We start from the raw sequence: 17,030 nt of genomic DNA on the forward strand, positions 1-17,030 counted from the left end.
ACAGAATGCTCTTGAGAGAGTATCCCATGCTGGAGCAGCCGGGATGGTGAAAGGGGCTCAGACTTCACCTTACATGGCAGGAAGCATGAAGAAGTAGCAAAATAAACATGTTGTTTGGAGATACGGAGTAAATACCAAAAGAAACATCTAAATGAGGTGAGAGTGGTTGCCTGTGAGGAGAAGGAAATTGGAGAGAGGGAAGGGGCTTACTTTTTATTGTGATAGGCCTTGTAGTTGTATCTGACTCCTTCCACTGTGTGGGTATACAGCTTTGAAAATAAAAATTAAATGAACGTGAAAAGTGAGAGAGGAAAAACTCGAGAAATAATTTACTGTGAAAGAGTCCCAAGTGTGGAGGAATGTTTTTTTCTTTGGTTTTCTTTCTTTCTCTCTCCCTTCTTTCCTTCCTCCCTTCTTCTCTCCCTTTCTTCCTTTAATGAAAGAGACCTATGCGAGTCTATTTACCATGGAGGAAAAATCAGTAGAGAGAGAGGCAGAGGTTGAAGAGCTGGGGGCGTCTTGCTGAATCAGGGTCTCAGAGTAGCTGGGAGGGGAGTGTTCTGAGCACAGATGGAGGGATTAGCCTGGCCCAGGAGGAGGTATGTGGTGTAGGAGAAACAGTGTCAGTGCTTGTCGGTAGGATGGGATTCATTTATCCTTTAGAGCCTAATCTCTGTGAAAAGTGGAGGAGAAATCACTCTGAATGTGAGAAAGGTTTGGAAAATTAGTGAGTAGGGTGGGAGAAGGAGAAAGGAGGTGACCAGGGACATGGAGGGGAGGGGGACTGGGAGTTAACAGGTATTGAGGGCCCAGCTGAAGTTAGAAGCTGTAAGTTTGTAGTGGCCCAGATCCATACCCATCGCTTAGCCCAGTGTTGGCACCTAGGATGTGTTAAAAATATTTGTTGAAGGACTTGTGGTTAAGTCCCCGGTCCAGTGGTTAAGACTCTGGACTTCCAGCACAGGGGGCTCTGGTGAGAAGAACTAAGATCCCGCATGCTACACAGCATGGCCAAAAAAATGTGATGAATGAACAAGTAACTGTGGTTGTGCGATTTTTCTCTGGCAGTGCCTCAGCCACCCCGTGTTGGAGCAGAGAAGGGTGAGGTATTGGTTAGGCAGAGCCAAGGGTGGGGTTTGAGAGTAGGTTTTGTGAAAGGAGGAACATTTGAAGCTGCTGAGATGGTGGTTGATATGATGATCTTGAAGTTTCATCTGGAAAGAAAAGGAAGTATTAAATTGTGAGAAAGCCAAAGGGGCAAGAGTTTTGTGACAAGAAACCAAGAAGCTATTAAAAAAAAAGTTGATTGTACTTGAACTACATATTACAATTTAAAATTCATGAGTTTTTAAATTGTAATATGTAGTCAACAATTTTTTTGTTGTTGTTGAGTTGGTAAAGTTGTGTCTGACTCCTTGCGACCCCAGGGACTGTAGCCCACCAGGCTCCTCTGTCCATGGGATTCTCCAGGCATGAATACTGGAGTTGGTGGCCATTTCCTTCTCCAGGGGAGCTTCTTGACCCAGAGATTGAAAAGATGCTCACCCTTTTTTCTCTCATTAAAAAAAATTTTTTTTATAGGAGTGTAGTTGACTTATAATGTTGTGTTAGTTTCAGGTGTACAGAAAAGTGATTCAATTATATATATATATATATATACTCTAAAAATATATATACTTTTTTATATGTATACTTTCTTGGGGCTACGTCCTGCACCACAAGAGAAGTTCCTATATCCTTGTTGTTTAGTTGCTAAGTCATGTCTGACTTTTTTGCAACCCCATGGACTATAACACGCTAGACTCCTCTGTTTGTGGGATTTTCCAGCAGTGCTGGAGCAGATTGCTGTTTCCTTCTCCAGGGGATCTTCCCAACCCGGAGATTGAACCTATGTCTCCTGCATTGGCAGGTAGATTTTTGACCACTGCGTCACCTACAAAGCCTATATATACTTTTTCAGATTATTTTCCATTATATTAGGTTATTACAAGACACTGAGTGTGTTCCCTGTGCTATACATTAGGTCCTTGTCGGTTATCTGTTTTTTATATAGTATTGATGCTCACCCTCTTTGACCCACCAATTCTACTTTTTCTTTTGGTCGTGTTTTGCGGCTTGTGGGATCTTAGTTCCCTCACCAGGGATTGAAAGCGGACCCTAGGCAGTGAAAGCGTGAGGAGTCTTAACCACTGCACACCCAGGGAATTCCCCCACCAATTCTACTTTTATTAGTTTGTTTTACATATGCACTTTGCATGTGAAAAAAGACATATCTTCAAGGATAATTATTGTAACAGTGTTTGAATTAGCAAGAGTGGACGTCCTTCATGTTCATTGATAGACAACTGAAAAGTAAATGACATCTAGGCAGTGGAAGCCAGGCGACTCTTTAAAGAAATGAGGGAGATCTAGGGACTTCCACGGTGGCCCAGTGGTTAAGAATCTGCCTTCCAGTGCAGGGGGCCCAAATTTGATCCCTGGTCAGGGAACTAAGTTGTGTGGGAACTAAGATCCCACATGCTACAGGGTAACTAAACCCCATGTATTGCAACCAAGAGCCCATGTGCCGCAACTAAGGCTTGATGCAACCAAATGTATAAATAAGTGAAAATGAAGAATAAGATAGATGTATATGGACTGCTAAAAGAATGCTCTTCTAGCCGCATGACTAAGGAAAAAAAGCCAGGTGTAGAAGAGTGCATAGTATGCTGTTCAGTTCAGTTCAGGTGCTCAGTCATGTCCGACTCCTTGCGACCCCATGAACCACAGCACGCCAGGCCTCCCTGTCCATCACCAACTTCCGAAGTTCACCCAAACTCATGTCCATTGAGTCGGTGATACCATCCAACCATCTCAACCTCTGTCGTCCCTTTCTCTTCCTGCCCTCAATCTTTCCCAACATCAGGATCTTTTCAAATGAGTCAGTTCTTCACATCAGGTGGCCAAAGTTTTGGAGTTTCAGCTTCAACATCAGTCCTTCCAATGAACACCCAGGACTGATCTCCTTTAGGATGGGTTGGTTGGATCTCCTTGCAGTCCAAGGAACTCCCAAGAGTCTTCTCCAACACCACAGTTCAAAAGCATCAATTCTTCTGTGCTCAGCTTTCTTTATAGTCCAACTCTCACATCCATATATGACTACTGGAGAAACCATAGCCTTGACTAGATGGACCTTTGTTGGCAAAGTAATGTCTCTGCTTTTTAATATGCTGTCTAGGTTGGTCATACCTTTTCTTCCAAGCAGTAAGCATCTTTTAATTTCATGGCTGCAGTCACCATCTGCAGTGATTTTGGAGCCCAAATAAATAAAGTCTGACACTGTCTCCACTGTTTCCCCATCTATTTGCCATGAAGTGATGGGACCAGATGCCATGATCTTAGTTTTCTGAATGTTGAGCTTTAAGCCAACTTTTTCACTCTCCTCTTTCACTTTCATCAAGAGACTCTTTAGTTCTTCTTCAATTTCTGCCATCAGGGGGGTATCATCTGCATATCTGAGGTTATTTATATTTCTCCCGGCAATCTTAATTCCAGCTTGTGCTTCTTCCAGCCCAGCGTTTCTCATGATGTACTCTGCATATAAGTTAAATAAGCAGGGTGACAATATACAGCCTTGATGTACTCCTTTTCCTATTTGGAACCAGTCTGTTGTTCCATGTCCTGTTCTAACTGTTTGCTGTTACCTGTATTTAAAATAAGGGAGAAATATAGGTTATACGGGTATGACTGTGTCTGAAGAATGTCTTTGGAAGAATAATCAAGTAACTGGTGATACTGGCTGCCTCTGGGAATGAGAAATGGGAGGCTGGGGGTCAAGGGGAGGAGGGAGACTTTGCTTTCCTGCGGATTTTTTTTTTTTTAAACTATGTGCATGTTTCACTTTCTTAAAAGCATTAAAAATGTTTTTAAGCTAAAAGAAAAAAGGCGTTGTTTCTCAAACTGTGTTCTAATTCACAATCCTGATTCATGGATTCTTCTTGGGACCAACTGAATCAGAATCGGGGAAGGTGGAAGCTTAGGACTCCGTGTCTTTATCGTGCACCCCAGAAGATTCGGAGTCACCTGAAAAGTTGTGAGGTCCACAGGCCAAGAGCTCCGGGGTCAAGGAGCAGGTTCCCAGGGGTCAGAGGGATGATGGCAGTTCCTCTGCGTGAAGACGACCAGGGTGTGCAAATAGACTGCTACTATGGAGAGGTAAGCAAGGTCACTGGCATTCTGGGGGCATTTAAAGCCTGTGGGTAAATCATGGTTTAATTAGGTTTCATGAGCCGTGTGCGTGAGTGTATGCTTTGTCGTTGTCTGACTCTGTGACTCTGACCCCATGAGCTGCAGCCCGCCAGGCTCCTCTATCCACGGAATTTTCCAGGCAAGAGTACTGGAATGGCTTGCCATTTCCTCCTCCAGGGGGATCGTCCCAACCCAGGGATCGAACCCGCATCTCCTGCATTGGCAGGCGGATTCTTTACCACTGAGCCACTAAAGGCTGGTAGGAGGGGCCCCATTGCCTCACTGGCCTCATCTGGAACTGCTTTGCCCCCGAATGTCTCTGTCCCAGTCCCTCTGGCCTCTTTCAGCCTCTGAAATGTGCTCTGTTCCCGCTGCCCTCACACATGGTGTTCCTGTTGCCTGGGATACTGGCCTCCTCCTCATCTTCCAGGGCTCTGTTCCAAGGTTACCACCACCTCCAGGGAGATCAGTCTCCAGCCCTCGCCTCAGTCAGAGCTCCCTAGCTGCTGCGTTTCTCCTTCGGAGCAGATACTGTAATGATTTCGAGTTTGTTTTGACCACTGCCATCCCTGTACTATGCTTAGCACATGATGGGGGTTTAAATCAAGGTGGTTCATGGCACGAATGAATGAGCCTTAAGAGAAAAAGGAAGGTTGGACTGCAGGAGTGGGAGTGAGTGCTGGGGGTGAGGGATGTTGGGAGTATCACTCCTCCAGCCCAGCCAGGGGCTTGGGCCGAGCCTCTGGGAGTCTCCGATGAGCGTCAGAGGAGCAGCAGTGGGCTGTAGCTTCTTGGACTTGTCCACAGCAGCACAACTGCCTTTGGCTGCCTGAAGCCTCGGCTTCTGTGTGACAGTGTAAGTACCAGGCTGCACAGAGATGTCAGTCGTGTGGCTTCTGCCTGCAGCTGTGGCCCCATCGAGCCCCAGGAACGGACCGTGGAAGCAGCCACACAGAGCAGTGGAAACAGCTCAGTCACAACAGGTCACCCTGTGGTTGTGTACGTCAGCCCCAGCAGGGACGGGCCTGCCCTGCCCAGCTCCCACGAGCATCTAGTCTGCAGGAAAGTGAGTTGTGATTCCCTCTATAAATGAGAGAGTTTGCTCTGTGGCTTTATCAAACTACCTTTGAGTTGGGACTGACCAAATCAAGCTTCTGTGTTCACCTTGGGGCACAGGTACAGATCAGCCATTCTGTAAATGTTTATTGACAGCCTCTGGGCCAGGTGCCACGTGGGTGCAGAGAAGGGACTCAGTCCTCACCCACAGCTGACCATCATGGATGAGCACACTTCGCGCCCCTTAAACACCGCACAGAAAACACACACTCAGGCCTATTAAAAGGTTTATTTTCTTCTTTACACTCAGAAACAACGAAGTGGTCTTGCCCCCCAAAGGGTCTCATCCTGAAGGAATGGGAGGCAGGGATAGTGACAGGAGGGGGTGTTGGTGTGAGGTTGAATGTAGGAGTGCTTTCCCCCCCTTTTCCTACTATCACTCCTCTTTGGCTCCCCCTCCAAAAAACTGAGGTGTGAACATAGCTTGCCACCCACTGGGGGATTGGGGAAGCACAGCCGAAGTCAAAAAATTAATGCCCATGTTCCACAAGAGCTGGGTCCAGTGCGTATCTGGTGGGGGTTGGGGGAGGGTGGGAGAGGGAGGGGTTGGTCAAGGAAGCTGCTGGGTGGAGGGGAAGGGAAGAGGGGCTGGGATCCCTCTGAGTGACAGTGGGGGTCTTGGTCCTGCCCCCACCTGTCCCCCCACCATCCACTTCCTTCTTCCAGCCCCCCTTCCTAGCAGAACTGGTCGTCGTAGTCCTCGTCCTTCAGCCCCTTGAGCCGCAGCCGGGCAAAGTCCTCAAACACAATGTCGTCGTCTGTGGCATAGCTTGGTGGTAGAGAGGAGGGGGTGAGGTGGGGGCCCCAGGCCTCCTCCTCCTCCACCTCCCAGTCCCCTCCCCTCCCAGAGACAGAGGCACCGGAGCAGCCTTGGGACTGGAGATGTTTGCAGAAGGGACAGAGAAGGGGTGGTAGTTGGCAGCTCATGAGCCTCTCAGTTGGATGCTTCAACCATCCCGCCTCCCAAAGGGAAAAAAACGGGGTAGATCTGAATGTTACAGGAATCTGTCCAGAGAGTCAAAGCTCAAAGGGGTGGGGCATGAGTCTCTTACTTGGTATCAAATTCAATGAGGTTGGTGTCCACAGGGGCATCTGTTTCAGGAGCAGCTGAGGGAAGGAGAGTCGGGGGGTAGGTGGGTGCTAAAAGGACCAGCTTTCCTCTCCGCTGGCCTTGCTTCAGACCCTCCCTTTGGGGGCTTGGGTGGGTGGCAGGCTCACCTGACTGGGGCCTGGGAAGGGCGATGTGATCATGGGGCTTGGGGTGCATGAGAACAAAAGGCAGCTCCACTGAGACGTCCCTGGGGTTGGGGGAGAGGTGGCAAGAAGAGATGATAGCGCAGAGCCAGAGGAAACCTCTGCGCCGCCCCCCCCCCCCCCCAGGATCCCCCCAGCCCAGCACTCACCCGCCTCGAGACACCACCAGCTTCACCTTGACCCTGTAGGACACCAGGATCCCCAGCACCTCCTTGTTGGCACCCTCCTTTACGCTGCAATCGGGGGAAGGGGTTGGACCAGAGCCCACTGCCCACCCTGGGGCCCCTGTGAGGAGGCAGGACTACAGATACCAGCATGCTCACGTCACGTAAAGTACCCTGCTGTGGTCCTTCTCATCCCTCTCTCAGTAAAAGCCCAAGTCCTTGCAACCCAGCCACCCTGCACCGTCTTGCTCTCCATCAGCCCTCTGACCCCACTTCTGGCTCCCAGGCTGGCCTCCAGGCTTGCTGTATGTGGTCGTGTACAGAGGGGCGGGTAGGGGGGAAATCCAGCCCCTACTTTATGAAGCTGTTGCCCTAGAGGGCCTGCCTCAGACACCCGGGGGGCCACCTCAGGGTCTTTGTGCCTGTGGTACCCTCTGCCTGGAGCGTTCCTGCCCTGCACATCCATATCCCTACTCCCTTGGCACCTTCACCCAGAATCCACCTCTGGGTCAGGTCTCCCCATCCCTCCCACCACCCTCCCCCTTTATATCTCCCAGGTCGGCCTTGCTTTTTCTCCTTAACACCCGTCACTAAACGCACTACACACTCTGTCCTGTATGTGATTTGTCCCTCTGAGAACGGGAGAGGTGTCTGGGGTCTGTTCAGTGACAGAGCCCTGGCCCGGGGACAGAACGGGCGTCCGTTCCCCTGCGTTGCAGCCACCCTGCCTCCCCCTCACATGGTGCTGGAGGCCAGGTTGGTGTCCTCGTGCTTGAGCTTCCCGTCCAGGGCGAGGCCGCGCTTCTCCCGGTTGTTGCTGAGCAGGGGGGTTATGGTGTACACCTTACAGAAGGTGGAGCTGGGCGACACCTGGTCACTGCGGGGTGGGCGCGAGAGAGGGAGACTCTGAGGGGGCAGGCTGGGCAAGGGGGCAGCTCCCACCCCCAGCGGCTTCTCCCCCATCACCAGCCCCTCCTCTCCGCGGGCACGGGTTACAGGGAGTAGGTTTTGGGCCAACCTGCTCAAGAAAACGGGCAGCTCAGAGCCACCCTCAGACTGGAGGGAATGCCCTTGTAAGTAGAGACCGTTTGGGAAGAACCACCCACGCCCCCACGTTCCCAGGGCACCCTTCCCAGGGCTGTTCTGCTACTCACTCTTGTTCGACCTGAGCCACGGGGCACTTGTACTGGGCGGTGCTGAAGAGGCAGATATCGGCGTACTGTCTCACTGTAGGGGGGAGGGGCCAGGTGCCAAGCCGCTGGGCATGGGGTACAGACAACCCCCTACTTAGCTCCAGATCGAGGCAAGGGCCCCGGCCCCTCTGAGGACCCGCACTGCCCCTCCATCTCATCCTGGGACAGACAGCCTGAAGTCTTTGAGCCCCGTGGGTCTCCCAAACTGGGCTCAGTCCTGGGGCTGAGCTGATGCTTGAGGCCACATTGGCAGAAACTGTGCCCCCCCCCCACCCTGCCCCCACTGTAAGGCCCCCTTCCAACCCCCACCTCCTACCAGAGACTTTGATCTTCTTGACAGTCTTGGTGGAGTTATTGGTGACGTGGACATTGACATTGAGGGGCTCTCCATGGTAGTACAGCTTTTGAGGGGAGGGGGTCAGGTTAATTGGGTGTTTTCACTGATCCCCCTCCTCACCCCCGCCATACACACACAGGGCTGGGCCTCCTCCCAGCCTGTACCCAAGCCCACCCTCAGCTAAGGTGGCCTCCTTTGAAAACACCATCCTGCCCTGTGGTTCCAGCCCTCCCCCCAGGGCCTGCATTGCAGCACGTGCGTCCCCACCCCACCTCCTTGTCCAGTGAAGCCTCAAGGTGCAGGGACCGGTCAGACATGAGGAAGTGGCGCGTGGTTTCAGCTGAAGGCTGGGGGCCGGGTTTCTCTGGGGCAAACTGCACCTTTCGGATCACCAGACGCACAGAGTTCCTGGGGGCAGGGGGCGAGCGGTGAGGGGTCAGACACTGACTCCCACCTTCCACGGGGGTCCGGGTCAGGCCCGAGGGGGGCTGCATCCCTCACCGTTTGTGGCTTTTCTCTTCTAGTGATTTGGCGCAGAAGGCTCGAATCTCAAAGTCTACCCCGCAGGCCTCAAGGGGGGGTAGAAAAGGGCACATCTTACACAAGGTCCCTGCCGCCACCGCCACTCCCTTCCTTCCTGCTTCCCTCGCCTTGGGCAGGGACTCTGGGTCTGAGGAGCCTAGGGCCTGGGTCTCACCTCTAGCCTCTAGCCTAGGGCCTCTGCCTCGGGGCTCGGTCCTGGCTGTGCAAGGCGAGCCTTCTACCCTTATGAGCAGGTCAAGAGCAGGAGGCAGTATCACCCGGGGACAGGGGACAGCGCCCATTCCACAGGGCCACCGCCACGGGCCATGTTTCCCTGCCCTGAGTCCCACCCTGCTGTCTCCTCAGCACCCCAGCCCGCCTCAGGTGCGCCCCTGGCTCCTGCTGGACTGTTCCTCCCCTACCTTCCCGGTGTCCTCTGGGCCTGGCTGCAGGGTGACGGAGCAGGGCAGGTTCTGGGGTATCTGTAGCGAAGGAAAAGAGTTCAGTTCTTCCAGAAAGTCCCCAAATCTTCCTCTCAATCTCAAGAGGCTGGAGAGGGACTCCTGGGGATGAGAAAGGAAAACGGAGGGGGCCCCAGGGAGGAGGCAGAGAGGCTAGGAGTGCAGGGTGACTCTGAAGGGGTCTGGGGGTCTAGGGTCCCACAGTGTTACTCCCAGACCTTCTTGTAACAGGTGCCTCACCCCTGCCCCCCAACACAGTCCCGGACCCCTTGCTCTGCAGAGGGTGGGGGCATCCTCACTGTGAAAAAAAAGGGGTGGGCATGCTGGCCCAGCTTCCTCAGCAGCCGCTCCTGCAGGCGGGTGGGGGGCCGAGGTGGGTTGGGCGTTGGGGGGAAGGCCTGGTAGTTGGCGATGAACAGGTCTTTGCGGAAGGACAAGCCCAGCACGTCCAGGTCTTCGCGGCCATAGCGGAAGGCGCAGGTGAGGGTCACAAACACTAGCAAGGGAGGGCAAGGCGGGGTGGTCAGGAGCCCCCCTCCCAAAGTCCCCCCAGTTTGTAGCAGCAGCTGCTCCTTCCCCGGCAGCACAGCACCTGCCTGAATCTCACCCCACTCCTGGCTTTCGCCTCGGCTCCCCACCTGTCTCCTTGAGGCCAGTCCCAGTGCCAGCCCCGCCTCCCTGACTCCCTTCCCTCAGGCCCCTGGCCTCAGGGCCAGTACCTTTGCGGTCCTTTAAGTAGTCCGGGTCCACTAGCACCACACCATCTGGGGAAGGGGACACAGGAGCGCGGTTCTGTCAGGGCCTCCCCTCCATTCCTGGGCCCAGGAACTGCCTCCCGTCTCGGGGGACATGATGCTCCCTTCTGGGCAGTCTTACTTACCTACAGGATCCACTTTGTCCAGGTGGTCCACAAAGTCCCGCTTGCCCAGGTACACAGTAAGCTGAGGATGCAGAGGGGTCACAGGAAGACTGGGTAGGGGCTGGCAGGGCTTCAGGGCCCTCAAAAGTGGCTGCCCTGCCCCTGGGCCTCCCAGGTTGGGGGTCTCTGAAGGAGTTTCTCTGGGTTTTTGTAGAGTTGCAAAAGGAGAGTGGTGGGCTTTCCCCCGACTAGCTGAACTTGAGGCTTTTTAACTGCTCCCTAATACGGTTTCCAGGTGGGCGGGTGTGTCTGTGTGTCCAGGAGAACCTGGCCCTAGGCAGGCGGTTAGAGAACCTCACCAGATGCCCTCAAGGACCTCGGATAAACAGGCCATAGCCTGGGGGAGGCATCCTGGCTAGGCCCCTATGAGGGCTCCAGGCCTGGACTTCTGGCCCCTCCCCCTGAGTCTCACTTAGGACACCAGCCTGTCCCCACCCAGCCCTGTGGCTGGCTTAGGCCTTTGCGGCCAGGGGCTTCAGGAGGGAAGGAAGTCGGCTCTTAGCTGTCACAGGAAGTGGGGAGCTTGGGGTTGGGGATCGTCTAAGGGCAGGCCGGGCCTTGTGAGGGCCCAGGGAGGGTCAGGAGGAGAAGTGCTGTGGGAGACTCACCTTGCAGTTAGGACTCGACTTCTTGAAGACCCTAACAAAACAGAAAGGGAAACCCCACTGCCTGCCTCAGACTCAGCAGGGACCCCCGTGCCAGGACCTCGTCCCTCCCCGGCCCGAGAAGGCAGAGCTCACCCGAGATTCCCACCTGGAGGCTTTGGGGTTTTACCCAGCCCTACTCCATCCCACTTCTCCCCAGAAGGACAGGTAACCACAAGCCATTAATATACCCAGCATGGCAACCCCCTTGCTCTACCCTCACTAGTTCCCCTCCTCCCCTGGCAATGGCCTCAGGTTGCCAGAGGAACGGCTCAGGCTCTTCCCAGAAGATCTCCTCCAGGGGGACCTGAATGGGCAGGTTGCAGGTTGTATAAGACCTCTCCCTTTCAATCTCTGGTCTCCACCTCCCACAAGAGCTGGAGTACTGGAAAGAGCAATGGCTCTAAATTGGTTTCTATTATGGGCAGTTCCTAAGTGTGACCCTGCTCTCCATTAACCTCCAACTGTCCCTGTCCCTGATCTCAGCAGCTTAAAAGGTTATTTGTCTTTCAAGGCCCAGCTCAGATGTCACCTCCTTTAGAAAGTAGATCCAGGCCCACTCTAGTCACTCCCTTTTTGGGGGTTTCTGTCACACCTTGTTTATGCTTTACCTGTAGTGTCATAGGGCTTCCCAGGTGGTGCTAGTGGTCAAGAACCTGCCTACCAATGCAGGAGACATAAGAGACAAGGGTTCGATCCCTGGGTTGGGATGATACCCTGGAGGAGGGCATGGCAACCCACTCCAGTATTCTTGCCTGGAGAATCCCATGGACAGAGGAACCAGGTGGGCTGCAGTCCGTGGGGTCACAAAGAACTGGACACGACTGAATGACTTAGCACACATGTAGTGTGATAACGTGCAGTTAGCTGTGTATCATCTATTTCACTAGACTGTGGGCAACAGAGGCCTTATTGATTTAGGCGTCCCCAGCACAGTTCCCAGCCATAAGCCAGACACCATGATGCTGCCTAACATTTATTGGGTGAATGGTTCATGCCCTATAGTGTTGCAAGTGTTTCAGGTGTGTTAATTGCATTTAATACTCTTAGCAACCCAGTGATGGAGGTCCTAATATTCCTCTTTTACAGGTGAGGAAACTGAAGCCCAGGAAAGGTCAAGTAGTTTGCCTTAGGTCACGGACAGTGTAAATGGTGGAATTCGGGTACAGACAGAGGTACTCTGGCTCTTCATCACTAAATGATTGTACTATCCTGCCTCTGTTCTTGGCATTATGTTTGTTGGAGTGAAGGAGAGTTCGCTTTCTGGTTGCTGAAGTGGTCTAAGCCTGGACTCCACCCACTGCTGGGAGGATAGGGAGATGTCTGGCAACCCCTGTGCCCTGGACACTTGTGGGCCTGTTCTCTCCTGCCCCACCTTACTCCTACCAATCCACTCTGCCTCAGCAGTGATACCCGGGAAGGGTCCCCAGGTAGTAGAAACTGAAATCCTGCCACCTGGACCATCCACTGTAACAACGTCACATGCCCCTTCTTCCCAGAATGCCAACCTATCCAAAGACCATAAGGCATAGGGTACAGAGGCCCCCGGGTACCCCCATCCAGTAAAGGAGGGCAGACACTGGTGTGGTGGGAACTAGGATAAGCACCCTATCTCTTGTCCCCACCTGGGGGCTGACTGCTGTGGCAGCCTTCAGCTCTCCCTCCCCCTTGCTTCTGGTTTCCCTTTTTGTCCCAGTGTTTCTTCCTATTAGGAGTCCTTGGCAGAGGGTTGGGACAGCCACAGTCCGTTGGACAACTGGAGTGTGGTTCTGGAGTAATTGCCCTGAAGCAGTTGCAGGGCACCTGCCCTTTGGATCCTAACCCAGCCAACCTCCTGCCGGCTAGGGAGGAGCAAGCATGTGTATACTGAAGCTGGCCAAGAAGGCAGAGTGTCGGGGTGACCTGAGAGGTGCCCGGCAGGTGGGGGGAGAGGGGGGCAGCAGAAGCAGATGCCCCTTCACGCTTCCTGCTATTATCTCCATTTCCTGTGGCCCAGAATTTGATGGAGGTGGGAGGAATTGTGCCAAGTCAGCAGTCCCCGTGTGGTCCATCCGTCCCCCTCCCTGAACCACATAACGGAAATCTGGGGCCTCCCTCAAGTCAGCGACTTCCCCTTTTGCTGTGTTTAACCCCTAATCCAGGACACCAGTCCTCCCTCTGATCACCTCTCCAGTATCAGTCGACTGGGTGCTCAGGAACCTGTGATTTCCTACTCTATGGGTGGGGAGCTGTGGGGCTGGTAAAATGTTTTGCAGAACAAGTGACAGCTCAGAACCAGGCGCCCATTCCTGATCCTCTCTGGAGAGAAGCAAATAGCGCCAATCTTTTTCCTCTTTTGTTCCTGCTCCCCAGAGACTCAGGCATTCACCCCGGAGGTGTTGGGTCACAACAGGAAGTGGATTTTGCTAGAGACCAAAAAAGAGAACTCGGGGTGTCAGTGGAAGGAAGGAGCCTCGATTGCACAGAAAACATCCGGGGAGTGGATGGCGTGCCCTGGGCAGATACAGCCTCCCCTCACCCCCGGGAATAGGGATAAGGCCCAGAATTGGGGAGGGTCGCCAAGCACTCCTTGCTCCCCCAAAATGAAGCTGTTGCTCCTAGCAACCCGGGGGAAAGGAGAAGTTTGGAAGCAGAGCCACCCGGCCCTTGGGACCGGTGGGGGCAGCCCGACTGCCTGTGGGGTATTGGATAGGAGGCTTTCAAGTGGCTGGGCACGAGTCTTGGGGGGGATCCCGCCCCTGGCATCTAGCCTGCCCACACCCGTCCCCTCCGGGCCGGCCACCTGCTCCTTCCTCCGCCCCTGCAACGCAGGCTGCACCGGAGAACCCAGTCGTCCGGCCCCCCACATCTCTGCGAGAACCCCGATGCAGGTTTCTTGATCTTCAGCCCTCGCTTTCTGCAGGGGCTGTGGCATGCCTTCCCCTCATTATCCTCGAGGACCTAGGCATGCGGCCCCGGATGACTGTCCCCTACGGACCCAGGCGTCCGGCCCCCGAATTCTCTCCCTGGTGTTCCCGTCTGGGGACCGTCCCGGCACCCGCCCGGTGCCGCCGCCCACGTCCCGCCGAATGGCCCCACCTCTCTTACCTGGTCCCGGGTTTCTCCCCCATGGTGCGCGCGCCCGCCGCCCGCCCGGTTCGCGGAGAGCTCACAGCCTTCTAGCCCTCTGCCAGGTCCCTGCTCCTCCCCGCGCCACTGCGCACGCGCGCCCCCGCGCTCTCTCCACTACCCCCGCCTCTTCTCCCCCCCCTCCCAACTTGGATCCTGGGGAACCGAGGCCAGATGCGTCAGCCCGGATCGCGCGCGCCACGGCGCTGCCCGCCCTCTCCTCACAGACACGCGCGGTGATTGGCTCCGCCCGGCCCCCTCCGCCCTCCATCCCCACCCCTGCCAAGGGATCCCTCCCCGGCGCGCGCGGTCTCTACAAACTGCTCCTCCCGCCCATCTCTCCGCCCCTCCGCACCCGCTTAGGAACTGATTGGGCCCCCTCAAAAGAAGGCGCCCGCCTTCCAGGAGATTAAAGCATTCTGATTGGCTCCCTGCATCCAGCACCCTGCAGGGGTTCCCTCCCCTTTGTTTGCTTTCTCAGTGGCGTTGGAGGCTACGGGGATGGTGGGGGCGGTGGGTGAGCTCGAACGCAGTCTAGGAAGGAGGATAAGGGGACGCACAGGTGGGTGAGCGGTTCCAGTTGCGTGAAGCTCGCCTATCGCGCGCCGCTCACCCCAGAGCTTGTAGCCGTCTTTGGCCCTCCCTCCCACTTCTTTATCGTGGTGTGTCAGCTCCCTCTGGTGTCTCTCTTTGATCTTCTCGGGGTTACTTCTAAATTCTCTTACTACTCTTCTCCATCCATTCATCGAAGTTAACATCCATTCATGCATCTATCCATCTATCCATGTCTGTTTTGTGCTAATCACTATACTAGGCAATAGGAAGTCGAATTAACATCGCCCCTGCCTTCCTCGTATGGTTGAGGAGACAATCATGAAGAGGTATTATGATTCCAGGAATGCTATAATAGAGGTATGACTCAGAAGACAAAGTGACTCCCAGAGCTTGGCTGGGGGAGGGATGGAGTCAATGCAGGCTGTCCAGAGGAGGGGACATTTGAGGATAATCTTTCTGAAGGGTGGGCAGAAGTTGGGAAAGGGTATTCCAAAGAGAGAGAAAGGCAAGGCACATCCTATTATGAGGTGTTTGTGGGGGTAGAGGGCAGGAGAGAGAAGGCTGAAGAGGATGACTGGAACAGGGTGTGAATGATTTTGTATAGCAGGTAAAGGAATGAGGCTTCCCAGGAGTGGTAAAGAATCCACTTATCAATGCAGGAGATGCGGGTTCGATCCCTGGGTCGGGAAGATCCCCTGGAGTAGGAAATGACAATCCACTCCAGTATTCTTGCCTGGAAAAATCCCATGAACAGAGGAGCCTGGCAGGCTACAGTCCATGAGGTCACAAAAGAGACGGACATGATTGAGCAGGAGCAGCTCAGCAGCTAAAGAAATGAACCAGGAGCCTCCCCTGGAGGAAGACACATGGATCCAGTAGTGGATCTGCTCTTTAAGGCAAGGAGTGGAGTGGCATGATGAGACTTCTCCTTTAGGAAGATAATTCTGGGCAGTGTGGAGGGTGAAGGGAGTGGGGCACAACTGTCATAGACTGAAACTAATCAAGGAGAGAAGATGAACAATAGAATGGAAGGGAGAAGGGGGACCAGGCTGAAGAGTCATTTCTAGGGCAAAATTGAGCAGACTGGGGGAGGATGATGAATGATGGACATTTCTGGACTTAAGAAGCTAAGGTATTCTTCTTCCATCTGTTTTCCCATATTCCCCCATCTTCCCCAAATGAGCTGACTTCATTCTTCTCCACTTTTCTGTGCAACAAAAAGTAATGTGCACAAGTTTTGAGATCCTCTTTAAGGTCAAATGCAGGCCTTACCAGCTTCCACCTCCCACCTCCAGTTCTCCTACCACCTTCTAAGCTCACCCTTCACCCCTTCAAGCTTTAGCTGGTACATTTCTTTTGGACTCATGAATCATTTGTGTCAAAGGGTCATTACCAGAAGGTAATGAGATTTATATTGCTACATATCTAAAGTGATTTTCAAACTGAAAGGCTGCGATTTGCATGGCATTACAGCTACTGTATTAAAAAAAACACTAACATAAAGACAACTTTCAGTTCAGTTCAGTCGCTCAGTCGTGTCTGACTCTTTGTGACCGCATGGACTGCAGCACGCCAGGCCTCCCTGTTCATCACCAACTCCCAGAGTTTACTCAGACTCATGTCCATTGAGTCAGTGATGCCATACAACCATCTCATCCTCTGTTGTTCCCTTCTCCTCCCACCTTCAATCTTTCCCAGCATCAGGGTCTTTTCAAATGAGTCAGCTCTTCGCATCAGGTGGCCAAAGTATTGCAGTTTCAGCTTCAACATCAGTCCTTCCAATGAATATTCAGGACTGATTTCCTTTAGGACTGACTGGTTGGATCTCCTTGCAGTCCAAGGGACTCTCAAGAGTCTTCTCCAACACCACAGTTCAAAAGCATCATTCTTCGGTGCTCAGCTTTCTTCACAGTCCAACTCTCACATCCATATATGACTACTGGAGAAACCATAGCCTTGACTAGATGGACCTTTGTTGGCAAAGTAATGTCTCTGCTTTTTAATACGCTATCTACGTTGGTCATAACTTTTCTCCCAAGGAGTAAGCATCTTTTTCATGGCTGCAGTCACCATCTGCAGTGATTTTGAAGTCCCAAAAAAATAAAGCCTGCCACTGTTTACACTGTTGCTCCATCTATTTGCCATGAAGTGGTGGGACCAGATGCCATGATCTTTGTTTTCTGAATGTTGAGGTTTAAGCCAACTTTTTCACTCTCCTCTTTCACTTTCATCAAGAGGCTCTTTAGTTCTTCTTCACTTTCTGCCATAAGGGTGGTGGTAGCTGCATATCTGAGGTTATGGATATTTCTCCCGGCAATCTTAATTCCAGCTTGTGCTTCATCCAGCCCAGCATTTCTCATGATGTACTCTGCATATAAGTTAAATAAGCAGGGTGACAATATACAGCCTTGATGTACTCCTTTTCCTATTTGGAACCAGTCTGTTGTTCCATGTCCAGTTCTAACTGTTGCTTCCTGACCTGCATACAGATTTCTCAAGAGGCAGGTCAGGTGGTCTGGTATTCCCATCT

General features: G+C 53.1%; 1 protein-coding gene across 2 annotated transcripts; it reads right to left on the reverse strand.

Moving 5' to 3' along the window:
• Positions 1–5,553: 5,553 nt before the first annotated feature.
• ARRB2 (arrestin beta 2) lies at positions 5,554–14,057 on the reverse strand. 2 transcript variants are annotated; one of them, XM_061143263.1, is made up of 15 exons: positions 13,925–14,057; positions 10,802–10,832; positions 10,155–10,215; positions 9,994–10,038; positions 9,574–9,770; positions 9,236–9,295; positions 8,793–8,860; positions 8,564–8,699; positions 8,271–8,355; positions 7,916–7,988; positions 7,501–7,638; positions 6,747–6,830; positions 6,562–6,641; positions 6,396–6,483; positions 5,554–6,112 (listed from the first exon to the last, which is right to left on the reverse strand). In XM_061143263.1, exons 1-15 carry the CDS (start codon positions 13,945–13,947, stop codon positions 6,019–6,021), a joined length of 1,263 nt encoding a protein of 420 aa, XP_060999246.1. In that variant the 5' UTR covers positions 13,948–14,057; the 3' UTR covers positions 5,554–6,018. The 2 variants fall into 2 exon arrangements, with proteins under 2 accessions (XP_060999246.1, XP_060999247.1); XM_061143264.1 differs by having other exon boundaries at positions 6,396–6,450; positions 13,925–14,055.
• Between the last annotated feature and the right edge of the window lie 2,973 nt (positions 14,058–17,030).

This window comes from Dama dama, chromosome 5 (assembly GCF_033118175.1).
Source record: "Dama dama isolate Ldn47 chromosome 5, ASM3311817v1, whole genome shotgun sequence".
Taxonomy (NCBI): domain Eukaryota; kingdom Metazoa; phylum Chordata; class Mammalia; order Artiodactyla; family Cervidae; genus Dama; species Dama dama.

What these genes read in the sequence shown, in the direction of transcription:
- ARRB2 (XM_061143263.1), bottom strand. Translation starts at nt 13,947, where the DNA reads ATGGGGGAGAAACCCGGGACCAG. An exon ending in AGGCTTCACTGGACAAGGAG is followed by an intron (nt 8,356 to 8,563) that starts GTGGGGTGGGGA and finishes TCCCCTCAAAAG; the next exon opens with CTGTACTACCATGGAGAGCC. An exon ending in GTGGCTCAGGTCGAACAAGA is followed by an intron (nt 7,639 to 7,915) that starts GTGAGTAGCAGA and finishes CCCACCCCGCAG; the next exon opens with TGACCAGGTGTCGCCCAGCT.